The sequence below is a fragment of the Xenopus tropicalis genome, chromosome 5 (assembly GCF_000004195.4).
Source record: "Xenopus tropicalis strain Nigerian chromosome 5, UCB_Xtro_10.0, whole genome shotgun sequence".
NCBI classification, from domain to species: domain Eukaryota; kingdom Metazoa; phylum Chordata; class Amphibia; order Anura; family Pipidae; genus Xenopus; species Xenopus tropicalis.
Genome location: NC_030681.2, coordinates 49,423,379 through 49,443,649, shown reverse-complemented (window position 1 = coordinate 49,443,649; position 20,271 = coordinate 49,423,379). Strand labels below are relative to the sequence as shown.

Here is a 20,271-nt window from a genome sequence, read left to right as displayed (position 1 = left end):
AATTCCTGTACTAAATTAAAGCTGGCAATTTGTCTATGGATTTTTCTGGCTAACTAGTTATGGTATATTATTTAACAGCTATGAGTTACTGAATAACTATAAACATCAGCTTTGGGTACCAGATGGGGAGCAGCCATATAGACTGGGTATGTCAAGATCTAGGAGCCTCTTTAAAGCGGACCTGTCACCCAGGCATAAAAAGCTGTATAATAAAAGCCCTTTTCAAATTAAACATGAAACCAAAAACCATTTTTTTATTAACACATCCATACCCACTATAGAAGCATTCAATCATATATTGCTTACCCCGCCTCTATGCCTTAGACATAGGGGTGGGGCAGACAGTTACTTTCACTTTCAACTCAGAACTTATTAGATGTTGCTGCCCTCCTCACACACCCCCCCCTCCTCACCATCTAATAGGCATAGGTATCAGGTCCCCCATACTGGCACAGAAACAAGATTTTGGCAGGGTGTAAAGCTTGCCTTAATAACAGTGTCCACAAAATGGCGCCTGCCTGCTGGCTGCAACTGTGAATTCCAAGGCTGAAGAAAATAAGATTAAAATAATTTCTACAGTGTAGGTGAAGTTTATTTTGCTTGACAAACACAATAAAAAACAATTAGAAATTATTTATTAGGGTGACAGGTCCCCTTTAAGGGTTGGTGTTGGTGGTATAATAGCATGCAGTAAAGTCTTTTATGTTTATATGCCTTCTCTGAAAATTATTAGTGCTCCCAAAATATATGACTAGTTTATGTAGAAATTATTAAACACTTGGGTATGTATTTGTCATTGATTAATATGGGTGAAATTGGTTATTATGCTTTTGTTGCAGGTTATAAGGAAAGGTGAAGTGAGCTGCTGCTGGATTTGCACCCCTTGCAAAGAAAATGAATTTGTTCAAGATGAGTTTACATGCAAGGCTTGTGATCAAGGCGCGTGGCCCAATCCTGGATTGACAGGTAGTACAATATCCAGTAGGCTTGGTTGGTTAATAAGGGAACTAAAGGTTTCAAAAAATGAATGCAGAATGTTCACAGCGAGTACTTTTGTAATTTACTATAATTTTTTAAGAGTTAGTTTTGAGTACATTAGACTTTAACAGAACTCTTTTTCTCTGCAAGCATCTTTAGAGATCCACAGAAGGCAAGACCCACTGTGGTTAATAATAATTTCAGAACAGATGTGGCACAACACAGTGGTAGCAAGGTAACTGTGTTTCCTACTGTAGTGAATGCAGGCTTTAATTAGCGGGTATCACAGGCACAAATCAGAGAGCAAAAGCTGTAATGTAACACAGTTTGTGTGATGGAGGGCAGTGTTTGGAAGATCCTTGTATAAATGCCTTTGCTCATTATTAGCTAAACTCCCGCCCCAGGGGCCCTGCAGGTGCCCCAGTCGCGTCCCCTAACCCCCCCAGGGGCCCCCTAACCCCCCCGAAGGGCCCCCGCCTGACGTCCTCCCCAAGCGCGTATAAATTGAACGCGTCAGGGGAGGATCAGTCAGTAGGGGCAGCGCCGGCAAAGGTCCGACCCTGCTCCAAAGAGTGTTCTGAGGGATGTTTGGAAGCAGTGATGGCTTTGCAGGTGTTTAGATGTAAGAGCCTTTCTATGTAGCATACTACTGGAATAGATACTTTACTAATCGTTTTTTTTCTCATTAAAATCCATTTTAAATGTGAAATAGAGCTAATGAATTTGAGCATATTATCATATATTTAATTGGTTATGGAATCCCATTAGAGGTCTTAAACAGGTGCCAGTTTAATCTAGGGGTAGCCAATCAGTAGTTGTATCCCGCTGAGAATACTCTGCCTTTGTGCAGAGATATATGATGAGCCTTGCTAATTGCTGTGAGTATGCCCCAGAGATAAAATAGGAAACCTGTATTCAGTTATCAGAGTTACAAAGATCTTGTCAATGTTTGATAACTAAAAACTGGAAATAAGTATAAATGTTTGCTCTAATTTGTAGCATTTTGAAATAAAGCATATCTGTTTTAGTATCTTTACAAAAGATAAGGTATCCCCCTATAAAGGTACTGGCATGTTACAGGTTTTAACAGAAACATATTGGTATTATACATGAGAGTATAGTACAAAGCAAGAAGTCAGCACAACACCTGGACAATTTCTTTAACATGCTGCAATGGGTACTTTGGACTGGGACCAGCCCTATCCCATCATCGTTCCCATTCTGCCATTTTTCTTTTCATTCTGTGATATAATTCCACAAACACTAATGCAGAGCAGTGCAATCAGCTTTCGTGCAACCCATACATATGCAATTATGCTATTAATATTTGTATAGCGTATTTGTATGTATTGCAAAAATGTACAGTATATGGTACCAAAACATACTGTATACTATTCAACAAAATATTTATATAATATCACTTTGTTACAAAGTCCAGTTCAAGTAATAAACAAATATAAATGCCAATTTTGAACTCTGATGTGCCTTCTACCATTGATACTGAAATGGCAAGTATGAATAAGGATATTAGATAGCAGGTAGTCAGCACAGCACCTAGCCAATTATTTTAAAGGTGGTGCACATTCTCCAATAAGCACTTTCCACTGAGACACACATCACTTAAAGGAAACTGCAACAGCACTTCATTATTTATCCAAAACCTGGATTCACAAACAAGCTAAAAGGGCTGAGGAGACCGCCTCATACGTATGCAAATAAGTCATAATAGGATTCTGGAAACAAATTCCTTTAGGCTCTTAGAAAAGTCCCATTTACATGGGTTTATCCTATAGACTAATGCTTACCCACTGGGTTTTCAAAGCAAAAGCCAGGATAATAGCAGATCAGATTCCCAACTACAGACTGGTTTCACCCTTCTTGGGGCTCATCAGTGTAGTGCAGGGTTTTCTGATCAGCTTAGGTAGAGCCAGGAGTGGGGATTCATGAACAAGCTAAAAGGGTTGAGGAGACCGCCTCATACGTATGCAAATAAGTCATAAGCTGATCAGAAAACCCTACACTACACTGATGAGCCCAAAGAAGGGCAAAACTGGTCTGTAGTTGGGAATCTGATCAGCTTTTATCCTGGATTTTGCTTTTAAAACCCAGTGGGTAAGCATTAGTCTATAGGATAAACACATGTAAATGGGACTTTTCTAAGAGCCTTAAGGAATTTGTTCCCAGAATCCTGGACATAGACTATGGTGCTGTTTGCCAGTTTGCTTTAAAGTATGAGTGAGGGCCAATACCCAATAGACTACATAAACTGAGGCTGCATGCACAGTTTTGTCTGTTTTGTGGCCCAGAACATTCAGTATTTGTCTCACCCTAAGTCCTGTGTCACAGTTTTAGAAGACATGTTGTGCCACTTAAGTATATGACAGGAGGCTGGGTGAAAGAAAATGTGTTTTATACTGGATATACAAACAGTACCTTCAAATGTTTTAAAGTTATATTGACACTTTCCTGTTAAATACAAGAGTATCAGTATCCCTTTGAATATTTTCAACGAACGCACACTTAAACCTAAACCAAACTCTCCAACAGGCACTGAATTAGAGCTTTAGTGTCTGGGCTGTGGGTTAAGATTTCCCCTGCACACTGGACTGTGGAAAGAACATGAAAGAGGAAAGCAAAAGGCAATACTATAACCCAGTGCACAGGGAGGATGCACCTGTCAGATCATGGCATTCTAACCATCAATGAAAACTAGCAATGTCTGAACTAATAATTGTGCACAATCAACACAGCAATGTCTTAATACGTTCTAAGCACTCTGAACAACTGCATGATTTGTCTTTCTTTTTATTTTTTGCATAGGTTGTGAACCTATTCCTGTCAAGTATCTTCAATGGAGTGACATTGAATCTATTATCGCAGTGGCTTTCTCCTGTCTTGGCATCCTCATAACAATGTTTGTCACTTTGATCTTCATACTTTACAGAGACACGCCTGTGGTGAAATCGTCAAGCCGTGAGCTCTGCTACATTATTCTTGCTGGCATATTTCTTGGCTACATATGTCCTTTCACATTAATAGCTAAACCCACCACCACTTCTTGCTATCTACAGCGTCTTTTGGTCGGTCTTTCTTCAGCGATGTGTTACTCTGCTCTTGTGACAAAAACCAATCGAATTGCTCGCATTCTAGCAGGAAGTAAGAAGAAGATTTGTACTCGAAAGCCTCGCTTTATGAGTGCTTGTGCACAAGTGGTTATCGCTTCCATATTGATAAGTCTGCAACTTTCACTGGTGGTTTCTTTAATTATCATGGAACCCCCTATGCCTATTCTCTCCTATCCAAGCATCAAAGAAGTTTATTTGATCTGTAACACAAGCAATTTGGGTGTAGTGGCTCCTTTAGGCTACAATGGACTACTTATTATGAGCTGCACCTATTATGCTTTCAAGACACGTAATGTTCCAGCAAATTTTAATGAAGCTAAATACATTGCTTTTACCATGTACACTACATGCATCATCTGGCTGGCCTTTGTACCAATCTATTTTGGGAGCAATTACAAGATCATCACCACCTCTTTTGCGGTCAGTCTTAGTGTAACAGTTGCCTTGGGATGCATGTTCACGCCTAAGATGTATATTATCATAGCCAAACCTGAAAGGAACGTTCGCAGTGCTTTCACTACCTCCGATGTTGTGCGTATGCATGTTGGGGATGGAAAAACACCCTGCAGATCAAATACGTTTCTAAGTATCTTTAGAAGAAAGAAGCCTAGCACTGGAAACACAAAGTAAGTTCTTGTAATGGTGTATGAGTTAGTGCTGTCTCCTCATAAGAGATTATGGGCCCGATTCACATGATTCGCGCTAAAATTTATCGCACGCTTTTTTGCGTTAAATAAGTTGCGATAATTAGCGTGCGATTCACCATAGTATTATCGCGTGCGATAAGTCGCCATTTTTGCATGCGGTATTTCTCGCGCTAGTTTTACCGCAGTGTTATTTATTCAAGTATGTGTTTCCCCTAGAGTTACGCAGCCGCCAGTTTGCAGCGAAATGTTCATTTTTAATACAGTAATTTTCCGCAAGTATTGGCGTGTATGGCTAACATGGTGTGCGTTCATTTGCGCGAGTATTTATATTCGGCTACAAGTGATGAAATGTTTCGCATGGATTCGCAGCGAATTTTTGGACGTGCGTTGAATTTTTGCGTGGCGGATTTTTTCATGCGTTTCGCAAAACAATCTGCCAATGGCAAAACGCATGAAAAAATTTGCCACGCAAAAATTCACCGCTCGTCCAAAAATTTATACAAGCATCAAAAAATAATAGTCACGGGCAACAATTTTTTGGCCCGCACAACATTTTTGCCATTTCGTGGATCTTTTGAAAGATTTGCTAATTTTTCACTAAAGATAACCAGAACACATTTGCTCATCACTAGTGGCTACTATTTATAAGCACACAAAAAGAGGTTGTGGGAGCACTCCAAGGCTAAATAAAGTATACAAATACAATGGAAGTGCAACTGATCTGGCCAAATTAACTACAAACATACAAAAAGACAAAAGGGATTGATCAATGCACATTCCCTGGTCCCCTGTTTCATAAGTAAATTGTCTATTAGTTTCATGCTAGTGCATACAGTATATTGACAAGAAACAGGGGTTTTTAGTTACAAAATTATGAACATAAGATTGGTAAGCCACCATACCACGTCAAGGTAAACCCCGTATGGTGGTCCTATCTATTTACCTCTGGTCATATTTTTCAAAGGCTGGCACTCCCGTGCACTATTACCATTCTTGACCTGGGGGCTGGTTTTTCTTGTCAATATACTGTATGCACTAGCATGAAACTAATAGACAATTTACTTATGAAACAGGGGACCAGGGAATGTGCATTGATCAATCCCTTTTGTCTTTTTGTACTATTTATAAGCATCTACTATTTATATGCTACCATTTATATGTGGCTAATATTTATATACACTATTTATATGCGGCGACAATTTTTATACACTATTTCTAAGCTACTATTCATATGCGGCGACTATTCGCGTGCGTTATTTAGCGCATGTACCGCCAAATACCGCATTGAAATAGTCTTCGCGAGTTAAATAACGCATGCTATATCGCGCATAAAATAGCGCAAGTATGCTTATAGTGAATCGTGCGAAATGTTGCGAAAATTAAGACGCGATAAAATTTTTACCGCACGCTATAAATAGCGCACGTTTTATCGCACTTTAGTGAATCAGGCCCTATACCTGAATATTTGATTCAATATGCATAAATAGCTACATTTTCCTAAGTAGTCACATTTTATTGGCTTGTTTTTTAGGCTGCTCACATTACATAAAAAACATTCTGCATTCCTTTAATCCCCATTAAACAGTCACAGATTGGTCATTCTGAATAATTTGGAAGGCATTTTGAAGGCATAGAAGATTCCTAACAACCTTGTTCAAAGGCACAGAAGCTTCCTACTCAACCATTTTTTCTATGGCGTATCATCAATAAAGTGTTTCTCATTCCAGTCATGGTTCCAGAAATATTGCATTATATTTCCTTATACAATATTGGGTATGGGTAGAATTTTGTGAGAAAGAGCAGCCAGACTATTTTTTTGTTTTTTTTAGCTAAGCCTTTTGGCTTAGGTAGAATGTGTGAGCTGGACTTTGTTCCTATTGCCTACTTTTTCTGTTTTAGCGGTCAACTCAATAGGCCTAATTTATTAAAGATTGGTAAAACATTACCAATTTATTCAGATTTAATTTTCAACTCTTGGACGATTCATTTGAGCGTAAAAGAATATCAACAGAATTATTTATCCCCAACTGCAGTTTGTATTAGGGATCAATGATACTGAGGGGTGTTAGTACGATGAGTACTGACACCAGCAGAAGATGAATCTGTTAGACAGCTCACATTGATTTGGCTTTGATAGATGTGTCAATTTGTTAACAGGAGTGTTGTTAAATAGGAAAAGGGATTGAACTGCTGGTAGTCCAGACAGCATACCCAGTTCATTATTTAATAAATATCCCCCAATGTTTATAGCTAAGCAAATACAAATAATTTCTTAGTGCACTCTCAGCAGTCCTTTAAAGCACAGAAATTAAAATGCCCTTGAAATAGCATCAGGCAGAAATATTACAAGTTTGCCAATTCTGCACTGCAGAATGATCTCAGCTGTTCTAAACAATATATTAATACCCATTTATTTCCCATAGGCCTCCATTATATTAATTAGAAAAAAAACTATTACTGTTAGATTTGTTAATTTGGTTTTTTTTGTTCACATGCTTCCCTTGAATGAATACTGAACTCTTTTTGCTTTAGTATGGAAACCTATGCAACTTGGGGGTCTAAAAACCTGCAGTGCTGGTGCATGCAAGCTTATTGAAAGCTACTTTTTTTGGACTGCAGGCCTAGCATTGATGTCATGGGTTTCTTTGTTTAGGACAATATAACATAGCATTATCCATATCACGTACTCTAATTTCAAGCAGAGTAATTTTAAAGTTTATTGAAACATATGTTTAACAAGTTTTTCCAGAAGTTACACTTTTATAAAGCAAACATCAAATTTCTCCTTATGTGCTTTAGTCCCATTTACTTCTCACTATCATTTGTTCTTCTCTCATTTCCAGTCACCTCTTCAGACTCAATCCAACCTAAGGATTCAAAATACAATATGGTACATGAACATTTGATGCTCTTTTATGCCCATGAATACACACAGGGCTCATACATTTTCACAAGTGCAATTTCCAAGGTGCAATTTCAGCGCAAGTTACTATGTAACCCGCCCTTAACTTCAGCATTAAAGACACTCAATTTAGAGAATAGGCGCTTAATTTTGAGTTATTAGTATGAATTCAGGTGTCTTTCCAGAGAGCAAGCAAACAGCGGGACTTTTGGGCATGGCAGGCAAGCCACCCCAGTTTACAGAATAAGCACTCTCTCAGTTTAGGGATTAATAACCCTCTTTAGAGACTGTTCTTGGTATGAATGTAAGTGTCTCGCCAGTTTATACAAACCCCAGACAGACATAATGACTTTAGAGTGACAGACAGACAGCCTGCTCCAGATAGTGTGACCCTTGAGTGGCAGGCCCCACCAAGAAAAACTTTTTGTCCAGTGTGCCAAACAGCTTTTACAGATGCCAGTCAGTGCCGGGCCAAGAGGTACTTGCGCCCAAGGCAAGTATCTGTAGGCCCACCCCTCTCCCGCCCCCCTGCTGTTGCAGCATTTAACTGATGCTGCCGAATAGAAGCGCAGCACAAAACAATGCTGGTAGCAGCAACCTTCTCCCTCCACCTCCGCAGCAGACCATTCTTACTCGCCTGCCCATGCTTGAACCTAACACAATTCAAGGCAGGTGGGCAGGAGTGAAAAGTTTAGAAAGATTTTATTTTGTCCTAACTGCACCCCCAGGCAGCTGCCTACCCCTAGTTCCAGTCCTGATGCCAGTTAGCCAGCCTTCTACAGATGAAAAACATCTTTAAGGAAAGGAGACTAATCTCTTATGTTGTCAATCCCCATTTATACAAGACATATCTGGATTGTCTTATTATGTTAATGAATGTCAACATATCCACACTTCCAGTGTATAGCTGTGTCCACTTTTCAGTGACCACCCTACCTGGGGCACTCAATACCTGCCCTGTCAGGACACTGACAGTGGGGCAAGCCAGCACTTCCAGAATATACTATTCCAGTTCTGGCCATTGGTTGAGACTTAGGGTTGTGTGTTTGGTGTGTGCCCTGGCTCTGCCCCCTCCTCTGAAGGCACTCTTCTAAGTTCACCTCTCCCTCATCCTCCTTATCAGGCATCCTTTTCTGATCCTGCCTTCCTACTCCTTCTGTTTACAGACCGGATCTTTTCTCCCTTATATCCTTCTCCCCTTTGGGCACCTCGCCCTCCTCCAGCAGGCCATCTAACATCTAAATGAGCAGGAAGACCAGTGGGGAGACGTGACTTATTCATGCCTTGTCCCTGCTAATAAAACACTCAGCCTGATCAAAGAGGGCAAGTATTTGACAGATCTGCTTCATCTGCTACCATTGCTTTCTGCTCAAGTAGTTCTGATGTGCCCCCTGTGTACTCCTGCCATTGTGTTCCAGCAAGTAATTACTGACTGTCCATCTCTGCTCTATAAGCAACTACACCATGACTAAGCCATTCTGTGATGACGCTTCTGGCTGCCCCCTCTAACAGCAGAGATTGCACACTGCGATGGAGTGGTAATGTGCTGGCATGTGAACAAAGCCGTCACTGCTAAAGTGCAGTCCATCACCTTGCCTGTCTTGGTAGGCCTGAAGCATAACACTCAGTCTGCTGGTCCCCAAAAATATGGCCACTTCAAATAGACCATGGTACAGTCCTGCCCCTTTGCATATCCCTGTAGCAGTGGTTGGGGATGTCTCCTGTCTCTATGGGGCAGGCTCATCACATCACACTATTCCCCCTCTGCTACTGTCATCCTCCTGTGGGAGCACCCAGTGTCATCAACATCATCCTCCCCTAGATCAAACCATACAGTAGCACCCACATGCAGCATGCTGGACCACAACTCTAGGGTAGTAGCCTGCTTCTCTGCCATTAGATTTTTTTTTTAAATAAATTTTGTTTAACTGAAATATTCCTAAATGCCATGGTCTTGCTTTAGCTAGCAACATTTTCTTGACAAAAGTTATATTGAACTATTTTAGGGGATTTTAGTACTATGAATTTTAAAAATACTGTGTGTTGACATGAACTATGTAATTATGTAAATTCCATTAGAAAATGCCATATTCTGTATCAGACACACTGCTTAAACAGCAGTTTTCCTATATTAATATTTCAAAAGTTGATGTTGCTGACAAACTAATCATGTAATGATTTTCACAAAAACCCACAAGGAGGCAGTGCGATTGGCATAGCTTTCATACAGTAGCAATCAAAAATCAACAGAAAGCATCGATAAATTAATGCAAAGCAGATAAAAAAAGCAAAATTTCAAAAAATGTTGCCATGTGTCTAAAATTTGTCTATTCTATTTGTCTCTTTCTGTGCAGACATCTATTATATTGGCATGTTAGCTGTTATCTGCTTATGTTCTTTGTTCCGAGCAGTGTTCCTAGCATAACTTCTCCTAGCCTTCTCTCATAGAAATATTCTGGATTCCAAGAAATAATTTCTAAACTCCAATCATATTTCTACAAATTACCTTATTACAGATTCTCCTTAGTGGTGCATTTAAAAAGGCAATATTATAAGGCCTAGATTTATTGCTTTATAACATTTTTACTACATTTTTACCAGACATGCAAATTCAAATAGCAGAGTCATAAATCTTAGACTTCATTATTTATGTTCATGGTACAAATATTTTGTGCTGATGTTGTTTTTCTTTCATTTCATTCTGGATAAACAAAAAGCAAAACTAAGGGGCTGATTTACTTACCCACGAACGGGTCGAATGGAGTCCGATTGCGTTTTTTTCGTAATGATCGGTACTTTGCGATTTTTTCGTATGTTTTGCGATTTTTTCGGATTCTTAAGAATTTTTCGGATCCAATACGATTTTTGCGTAAAAACGCGAGTTTTCCTATCCTTTACGAAAGTTGCGTAAAAAGTTGCGCATTTTGCGTAGCGTTAAAACTTACGCGAAAAGTTGCGCATTTTTCGTAGCGTTAAGTTTTAACGCTACGAAAAATGCGCAACTTTTTACGCAACTTTCGTAATGGATACGAAAAACTCGCGTTTTTACGCAAAAATCGTATTGGTAACGAAAAATTCGTAAAGAATCCGAAAAAATCGCAAAACATACGAAAAAGTCGCAAAATGTTCGTTTTCAAGTCGGAACTTTTCCAATTCGGGTCGGATTCGTGGGTTAGTAAATCAGCCCCTTAGTCTATATATTATATATAGAGGTAATACATTTTAGATGGCCATCCCATAGTTTAGAGTTTTTTATTATTATGAGAAAAAGCATTCTAGGCAATTTTTCATATACAATAATTTAAAAATTGTAGTGATTTGAGAGTTATTTGTAAATTGCTATTAAAAGCAATATTTCTCTGTTCCCTTCTATTCTCTGCACTACTAAGAACAATTCTTTGCACTGCAGAAGCCAATTTAGCAGAAGCCAGTTGATTAACAGACCAGTGAAGAAGTAAGCAGGGCATTGTGGGAATTAGAGTCAAGGTCAGAGGAGAGCTTGTTTCTGCTACATTGCTCTAAGAGTCAGTACCAGCAGCCTAAAATGGGACACATGCTGCTTTAAATTGTAATAACAAACTAAACCTTCCAGAGAAGGATTTTGACTTTAAGCCCAGACAGGTAGCCCCCATGCCCTCTACACAGTACATTGTTTGTACATGAAGAGTTGTGCAGTTACTATTTTTGGTTGCAATGCATCTAGTTTTAGGCTCGCTGTTGGTGATGCACACAGATTAGCTTCTAGTGCGTATGCTTCTGGATTCTGGAGCAATTTCTGCTAGGGAACCAAAAAAATCAAATGTTATTTGACCAAAATTAGTGGCTGACAAGTCATCTGAGCAGCTCAACATATACAGAAAGGGTATGGGGAGTTTTTAAAGTTTCATCAATGCAGTTGGGAAGAGTGCATTGGCCTATCCATCCATCTGTCCTAAAAGTAAAGAACCTTACTTTTGGTTTGGTTGTAGCAATTTTCTTTCATTGTGCAAAACACATTTTGGGTGGGGTTCCCCTTTAAATACTGCTTGCTTCTGTTGAAGACTACATTGACAGGCCTGGCGTTGGCCCATGTACACAGAGAGATATTGATGCAAAAATGCATAAATTCACTGGAGATAATGCATAAACTGATAATGTAGCCTAAGGGCAACTGCGTTTTTTTTATAGACACAGAGGAACGCAGATCAGCTTTTATGTGAAACCCCCATAGCTTAATTGACAGGCCTGGCAACAGCCTGTGTGGAGCTTCACAGAATGGATATTGCCACCAAAATGCATACATTTGCATGCACTCCATCTAGCTCAACACAGGCCAATGCCGGGCCTCTCAATGGAGCTACGGGAGGGAAAAGCATAAGAGCAGAATCACTTCTTCCAGATCTATAAAAACACCTGTGGAGGAAAGCGGTCAATCTGCTTAGTGCGCCCTTAGCCTGTGTGTGGAAGTAATAAAGTGTTGGTGGTTAAACTACACTTAGGGGCTGATTTACTTACCCACGAACGGGTCGAATGGAGTCCGATTGCGTTTTTTTCGTAATGATCGGTATTTTGCGATTTTTTCGTATGTTTTGCGATTTTTTCGGATTCTGTACGAATTTTTCGTTACCAATACGATTTTTGCGTAAAAACGCGAGTTTTCCTATCCATTACGAAAGTTGCGTAAAAAGTTGCGCATTTTTCGTAGCGTTAAAACTTACGCGAAAAATGCGCAACTTTTCGCGTAAGTTTTAACGCTACGAAAAATGCGCAACTTTTTACGCAACTTTCGTAATGGATACGAAAAACTCGCGTTTTTACGCAAAAATCGTATTGGTAACGAAAAATTCGTACAGAATCCGAAAAAATCGCAAAACATATGAAAAAGTCGCAAAATGTTCGTTTTCAAGTCGGAACTTTTCCAATTCGGGTCGGATTCGTGGGTTAGTAAATCAGCCCCTAACAGTATAATAAAAAAGACTGCATCGAAATATTGCAAGAGTGTGAGATTTCATGACAATCTATATCTGGCTGAACAGATTTTTTTTTTATAATAATGATAAATGATGGTGTTAGAGTCAGAAGCATATTCTGAATAGTATTTATTGTTTTATTCAGCCAAAATATTATACGTGCATTTCAGATTTTATTTATTTCTTTACAGTTAATAATAACAGAACTGAATGTCTAATTTCAAGTTAGAAAGAGGCAGTATAAAAAAAATAATTTTCACAAATAAAAAATAAAAAAATTGCAAATAGTATCAGAATACCTGTCAAGTTAATAATAACATTCTGTTCAGCTAATAATTGCTAAAATATTTCTTGTAATAAATTAAAAGTACAATATCACAGTTATGGCAGTATATAAAGGTCTTTTCTGTAAATAGCACTCTCTCTTAAGGGTTGATGCAGTTTTTGTTGATACTATTTGTAGCACCCAAGGACATAAATGTCATGTCATATAAATTGCATGTTATAACTTCCAAAGATAAATCCCTATTCACTGCTAAAGGCAGGAAAGGAGGAACAAAAGTAACTACCAACCAGAATCCTATTAACATGATGTTAAAAATACTGTAAGCAACGGAATCTTCTCTGACCCATTAGCACCTCTGATCTCATCTCGCTTTTGGGTATGAACAGAAAAATAGCCTCTGGTATAATATCAAAAAGCTTGAACTTAAAATAGCTCAATTAGCTTTAAACACATCAAGTTCATAGAAACATGGAATTTTTACAGGAGACAAACACCAGCTAACTCCTTTGTACAATAAAGCTTCATTAATCAGAACGCCTCATATCAAACTGTGCCTCTCCATAGTTCTATGCCACTTAATTTTATAACAAGCACGTTTATTCCAGAGGCACTTGCAGAGTGTCAGTAACAAACGCCTTTACAATGTCTTCTTCTGGAAGACAATAATACATAAAATTAAAATTACAAAGTTTGTTTTTCTATTAAACAATGCACATTTCAGTGCAATCACTAGAGCAGGACTATAGTCTATATGTAATGTATATTTATATATTCTATCTATGTATAAACCTCACCTCCTGATTTTATGGTTCGAACGTAACTTCAAGCATGTATATAAGTAGCTTTTTACAAAAACAAGTGAGTCTGAGATATCAGGCATCCATATGGTTATGTCTGTGTGAAGAAACATGAATATAAAACATAAAAATAAAATGATAAATAGGGGCACATTTACCAAGCAATTTTGAGATAAAGTCGGATTTTTTCTTTTCAAGATTTACGAATGGGTTTTTGGCAAAACTCAATTTTTTCTTTATTGTTCGAGTTTTCCGAAAATAACTTCCATAATTAGTGATTTATTAATGTTTAGTTAACTTTTTGTCGTCAAAAAAAATTTGGCAGGTTTGATCTGTCGAGTACCATTGAGTCCTATGGAGGCTTAGAATAGTAGAGGAAAAGAATAGTCAGTGACATCCTGTCCTTGTACTTTCAATGAGAATTAATCCCCTCATTGTTTTCTATTTTACACATTTTCAAAGGGAAGTTGATATCATCGTTTTCTATTTCACCCAGTTTCAAGTGAAACTTAAACACATTATTGTTTTCCAATGCTCCTAAAATGGCTGCTGAAACGATGTTTGGGGAAAAATAAAGAGGCTTCATGGAAACAAACATCCGTTTAAAATCAAATTTTTTTTTTAATACTTTCAACTTGAAAAATTCAGGATTGTCGAATGTAAACTGTAAATTTTCATACAAACAATTCAAGATTATTGTGACATTTCATAAATACAGCAGTGATTGAGTTTAATTCTAATTTATACCACATCAAGAAAAAAATTATTTTAGCAAATGTGCCCCATAGTTTTAAATCTAAACCTAATAGTAATCCTTCATTTACAAAAAGTACCACAGATTTTTAAAGGGGACCTGTCACCCTAAGAAATAATGCCAAATGTATGTCTATTGTGTTTGTCAAGCAACATAAAATTCACTTACACTACATAAATAATATAAATCTTGTTTCCTTCAATCTTGAAATTACATAAACACAGTTAGCAGGCAGGCACCATATTGTGGACATTGTTAGTAAGGAAACATTTGTATCACCCCAAAATCTTGTATTTGTCAGAATGGGAGACCTGAGGCCCATGCACTTACCAATAAGATGGTAAGGAGGGAGGGGCAAAGTGAGTGCTGAATGTAAAATGAAAGTCTGTGCCGCCTCTATGCCTACGGCAGGCTGGGATTTTTAAATGCCTTAATAATGGTTATGGATGTATTCATAAAAAATGTGGGTTTCATTTTTAATTTGAAAAGGACTTTTATTAAACAGCTTTTTATGTCTGGGTGACAGGTCCCATTTAATTGGACAGCATGGCTTTGACAGTGCATTATTAGTATTTTGCATTTATCCACACTAAGGGGCACATTTACTAATCCACGAATCCGAATCCCGAATGGGAAAAAATCGGATTGGAAATAAAAATGTAATTACTTTTTTCGCTGCCGTCACGTTCTTTTTTTCGTATTTTGCGCAATTTTTTCATTGCCGTCACAACGTTATCGTATTTTGCACAACTTTTTCGTCGCCGTCACGATTTTTTCATATTGAGCAATTGTAAACGGCGCAAAAAGCAATCCGATTTTTCCGCGGCGGCGACAAAAAAGTCGCGGAAAATATACGACGACGAAAAAATCGCGGGGCATATGAAACAGTCGCAACAGCGATGAAAAAGTCGCAAAAAAAACGATCATTACAAAAAAACGCGTTTGGCCGCTTTCGGTCCGTTCGTGCATTAGTAAATCTGCCCCTAAGGGGCCAATTAATGAAAAACTTAATGACATTTTTTTCCTCAACTCATAAAAAACAAAGCAAAAACTACAAATGTGAATGTACACAAGAATATTCTTTAGAACCTTGAATATTCACAATTTATCAAAACGTGACAGAAAAATTTAGCAAGTAAAAACTGCTGAGTTTCTGTAGAAGTCAGTGGAAATTGTCTCTAACAACTTAATAATAATGAAAAGTATCCATTCTAACACCTGAGCAAACTGTATGGAATACTCACAGGCACTCGCAACCTCTTTTCTGCTTTTTTGTTGACTTCGGTGATCAGTGCTCGGGGGGATTGGCACCAATCCTAAAGGAATTAGGACTAGCAACCACTGTTTGTGTTTATTGTGTCAGACTGCACACCAGGGGGGAGATTTACTAATCCACGAATCTGAATCCCAAATGGGAAAAAACGGATTGGAAACTAACATTTTGCGACTTTTTCGTATTTCTTTTGCGTTTTTTTCGTTGTCGTTGCAACTTTTTTGCGAATTGTCGCGACTTTTTCGTCGCCGTTACGACTTTTTAGCGAATTGTCGTGACTTTTACGTATTGAGTGCTCGTAAATGGCGGTCAAACCTTTCCGACTTTGCATGATTTTGGAAGCCTCCCATAGGACTCAATGGCACTCTGCAGCTCCAACCTGGCCCAAGGAAAGCCACGATACTGAAGCTTGAATGAATCCGAAACTTTCGTACTCGACACGACAGTACGATTATTTTGCGACGGCAACGAAAAAGTCTCGACAATTCGCGAAAAAGTCGTGACGGCAACGAAAAAGTTGTGACAATTTGTGAAAAAGTCGCGACGGCGGCGAAAAAATCGCAAAAATACCGATCATAACGGAAAAAACGCATTCGGGCGCTTTTCGGACGTTCGTGGATTAGTAAATGTCCCCCTAGGTGGGCCATGCAGGTTAGAAAGTAGAATTAAAAAAAGGAAATTATGACCAGTTGGAAATTGATGTTTGCTAAAATAGGCTATAAAAAGATTTTTAATCTTTTACATTTTATTGTGTTATTAATTCATATAATTAAAGTGGTTTAATAATTGGCTTCCATTTTGCCACATGAAGACAAAGCCTTAATTTATCTCTTTATCATAAGTGCAACTGAATCTGCAAATGTAAAGCACTGAAACTCTCATAGCTTATCTTTTACAGGACATTTCTAAAGAATATTACACTTTTACTTTAAAGGAGAAGGAAAGGTTAACAACTAAGTAAGATTTATCAGAAAGGTCTATGTAAAGACAACCATAAGCACTTACAGTAATGCTGCACTGAGTCCTCTATCAAAAGAAACACAGGATTTCTTGTCTCCTTTTTAGTAAACATGTTGTTCCAGTATCTGACTCTCAGAAAAATCCTTCATTCCCGTTGCCAGAGTCTGCACAGTTCTCTCCCCTCTCCTGCACCCTCCACCTGTAAGAATGCTAAGGACTCCCTCCCCCCTCCCTTAGGAATGTGTGATCTGAGCTATAACGCTAGGCTGCAAACAGGAAGCTATTTAAAATGGCAGCTGCTGTCTTAAGCAAACAAAGAAAGCTGCTAGGGCTCTTTACTCAGGTATGGTAATGCTTTCTGCAGAATAAATATATTGTTCTAGGTGGCACTAATGTGGCGAATCTATTGGCAGTAAAATGCCAAAATGACTTTCCTTCTACTTTAAATCTTTTTTCTCCCCCGATCGAACTGTAGTTCCTATGGTTTCCACATCTACTTTCTTATCATTATCAGCATTTAAAGAACATTAGATAAAATAGAGACTGGACACAAGAGAATACTTTTGCTGAGGATACTTTAAATGTTTTTGCTAGATCCTCTAGTTCAGCATTGTGTGCTTAATACGATGTTTCTAAAGTTAAGTTAATTTCCCATTCTGAGGGAAATGGCTTTAGATGGGGTGTCTGCATCACCTAGAAGCAAAGCAGGTTTCAGTTGGCAAAACGCTGAATTAAATAGATGTGTGTCTTTTTTCAACATCATCTGCTATGTACTATATATACTATCTCATCCATATTTTGGTCTTTTTATTTTCACTTTTTAATGTAGATTATGTGCATGCTATTTATTCAAATGCATCCATCTTTATTTTATTCATAGTTCTAATGGAAAGTCTGTGTCATGGTCTGAACCAGGTGGAAGACAAGTACAGAAGGGGCAACACATGTGGCACAGACTATCGGTGCATGTGAAGAGCAAGGAAACAGGATCAAATCAGACAGCTGTGATCAAGCCCCTAACCAAAGGATACCAGGCCCAGAACAAGAGTCTCACATTTTCAGATACTAGCACTAACACACTGTACAATGTGGAAGAGGAGGATGAAAATGAGACAGGGAGATTCAATGCAATGATGAGCAGCCCTACAAGTATAATTCACAGGCGATTAAATTCAACTCCTCCTCCTTCTCAAGAATTTGATGAGGGGTCAATGTACTTATCAGAGCAAGTCTCTAAAAGTCTGCCTTTACAAAAATCTATCATTGACCAGCTTCATGGTGTGATAGACAGATTCTCAACTGGCATTCCAGACCTCAACTCTGTTGTGCCTATGCCAGGTACAGAAAATGGAGTTGGGTCAACACTTTCATCAAAGCATCCACAGCAGCAAGTGCTTCCATTTCAAACGGCGACTTTTAATGAAGGTATGGATTTGCCTGCGGTGGATTGTGAAAAGCTAAATCTAATTCACAATTACATATATGATAGCACAGATATGCCTGATGAGGAACTTGTTTCAAATAAATTGATTTTGGAGGATTCACCTGCTTTAACACCGCCCTCACCTTTTCGGGATTCAGTAGCTTCGGGGAGCTCTCTGCAGAGTTCACCAGTCTCGGAATCTGTCCTTTGCACTCCCCCTAGTGTTACATATGCTTCAGTTATGTTGAGGGACTACAAGCAAGTCTCATCGACTTTGTAGATAAACATATTCTTCTGCAACTACAATATGAAGCACCAGAGGGCTTGCCTGATGGCTATATGAAGAACAAAAATCATATGTAATATAAATAACTTAAAAAGCAAATAACAACTGTCATGCACTAAGGTGATATTCTGTATACGAGGGCTTCATATTTGTTTTCACATCAGTTTTTATTTACTGTGTAACACATTACAGTTACATGCAGTACTTTAACAAGTGCACTGTAACATCTGTAATATCTGAATATGACAACACTGTTGTAAATAATCACATAACTACATGGGACACAATGGTCGCAAGATCACCTGCCTACTGAATGCTATAAGAGCTGAGGACCATATTGTAATGTAAATAGTATATTTGGGGCTATATATTTGGTTAGAGAGTAAGTCAGTATTAGGGTAACTAACAAAAAATAATTTCGAAAAATTGTTAAATTAGGATTTTTAAACATTTTTATTATCTATTTGTTTTTAAAATATTTGTTTTGTGTATTAAACAATGTGTTATGTTGTTTGCTGCTAGTAGTAGCAACAAATTGCAGCATGTGTCATATCCCTGAAGAATTCCTTCCCAATGTGACTGGACAACATTTTGCAGCTTGTCCTAACATCTGATAATATTTTGGAGCCTCACTCAGTGGGACCTAGAAATCACTTCTTCAGCTTATTCTAGTGATTAAATCATGTGTAAGCCAATGTTTCAGTCATTTACACATCTATACCCATTATAAAGGCATTTTAAAATCCCTGCTGGCAATCACATTTTGCCTGCCTCACATCTATGCCTTTGGTATAGAGGCAGGGCAGAGAATTCCTTTTCCTTTCCATTCAGCACTTCCTAGATGTAACTGCACTCCTCATATTTCCCCTCCCTCCTCACTGTCTAATTGTGTAGCCAGTGCATGGGCATCTGATCCTCCATTCTATTACATAAACAAGATTTTGGCATGATACAAAACTTGCCTTAATGACAGTGTCCACAAAATAACTGTGTAATTCCAAGAAACAAAATATTTATTTAATTTATATAGTGTAAGTGAAGTTTAATTTGCGTGACAAACACAATAAAAATACATTTGGAATTATTTCTTAGCATGACAGGTCACCTTGTAATGTAGCAGCCTCCCTTAGCGACATTTGTTTGTCTGCTGAAATGTCCCTGAGGAAGGTCACAAGTAAGTGACCAAAATGTCAGGTTACACATGATTTAATAAATGTCACTGGTAAATCCTGTTGAGTGTAGCAATGTTTACATAATATATACATATGTATATAATTATTTACAAAACACATCAAATGCTGCACTTTGCATTTATCATTTTATTGAAAAGTTTAAATGCATTCCTACTGCCGTTCTGGTTATGTCAGCCTGCGTAATGTCAGACTGGTTATGAGGTAACCACACCATTCAGATATTCATCCTGTCTGCAAAGAAAGTCAATTTAAAAAAAAATATTTCTTATTTATTTATTAATTCACAAAATGTAATCGGCTCTGCAGCAAATCTTTTTTTCTGAAAAACTCCATTTTGACGTTTTTGAAGTTTATTAATTTCCTCATGCCAGGCAATTTTATCTTCATAATAAGAAACTGTGAAATGGGCTCTTTTGAAAGAAATAGTGTTCAAATTAAGTATGTGTTTAAAACTTCACCACAAACAGGTGGAGTTATTGGTAGTGCCAATACCTGGCACTGTCCTAGGCATGTCCATTACCCACCCCCATTCCTGCCCAACTGGCATTTAAACAATACAGTCAATGCTCATGCAACAACCAGGTAGGAGAGGGATACCCCCCTCCTCATCTACTAATTTTTCATTTTATTTAGCTGGTATGTGCATGTCACAGCATCACCTTTGCCTTTCCCACACACAAACCACTTGTTAAACATGT

At 38.2% G+C, this 20,271-nt stretch overlaps 1 protein-coding gene across 3 annotated transcripts in view; it reads left to right on the top strand.

Annotated features, from left to right (window-relative positions):
• The window catches only part of grm1 (glutamate receptor, metabotropic 1), a 178,623-nt gene extending 159,376 nt beyond the window's left edge, over positions 1–19,247 (top strand). Inside the window, exons 7-9 of one of the 3 annotated variants that reach the window (XM_031902669.1) lie at positions 840–966; positions 3,799–4,729; positions 17,552–19,247. In XM_031902669.1, the coding sequence (XP_031758529.1) occupies positions 840–966; positions 3,799–4,729; positions 17,552–18,374 (1,881 nt within the window). In that variant the 3' untranslated portion in view covers positions 18,375–19,247. The remainder of the gene's footprint in view (positions 1–839; positions 967–3,798; positions 4,730–17,551) is intronic. The other 2 variants (XM_018094187.2, XM_031902670.1) reach the window with 2 other exon arrangements.
• Positions 19,248–20,271: the final 1,024 nt, after the last annotated feature.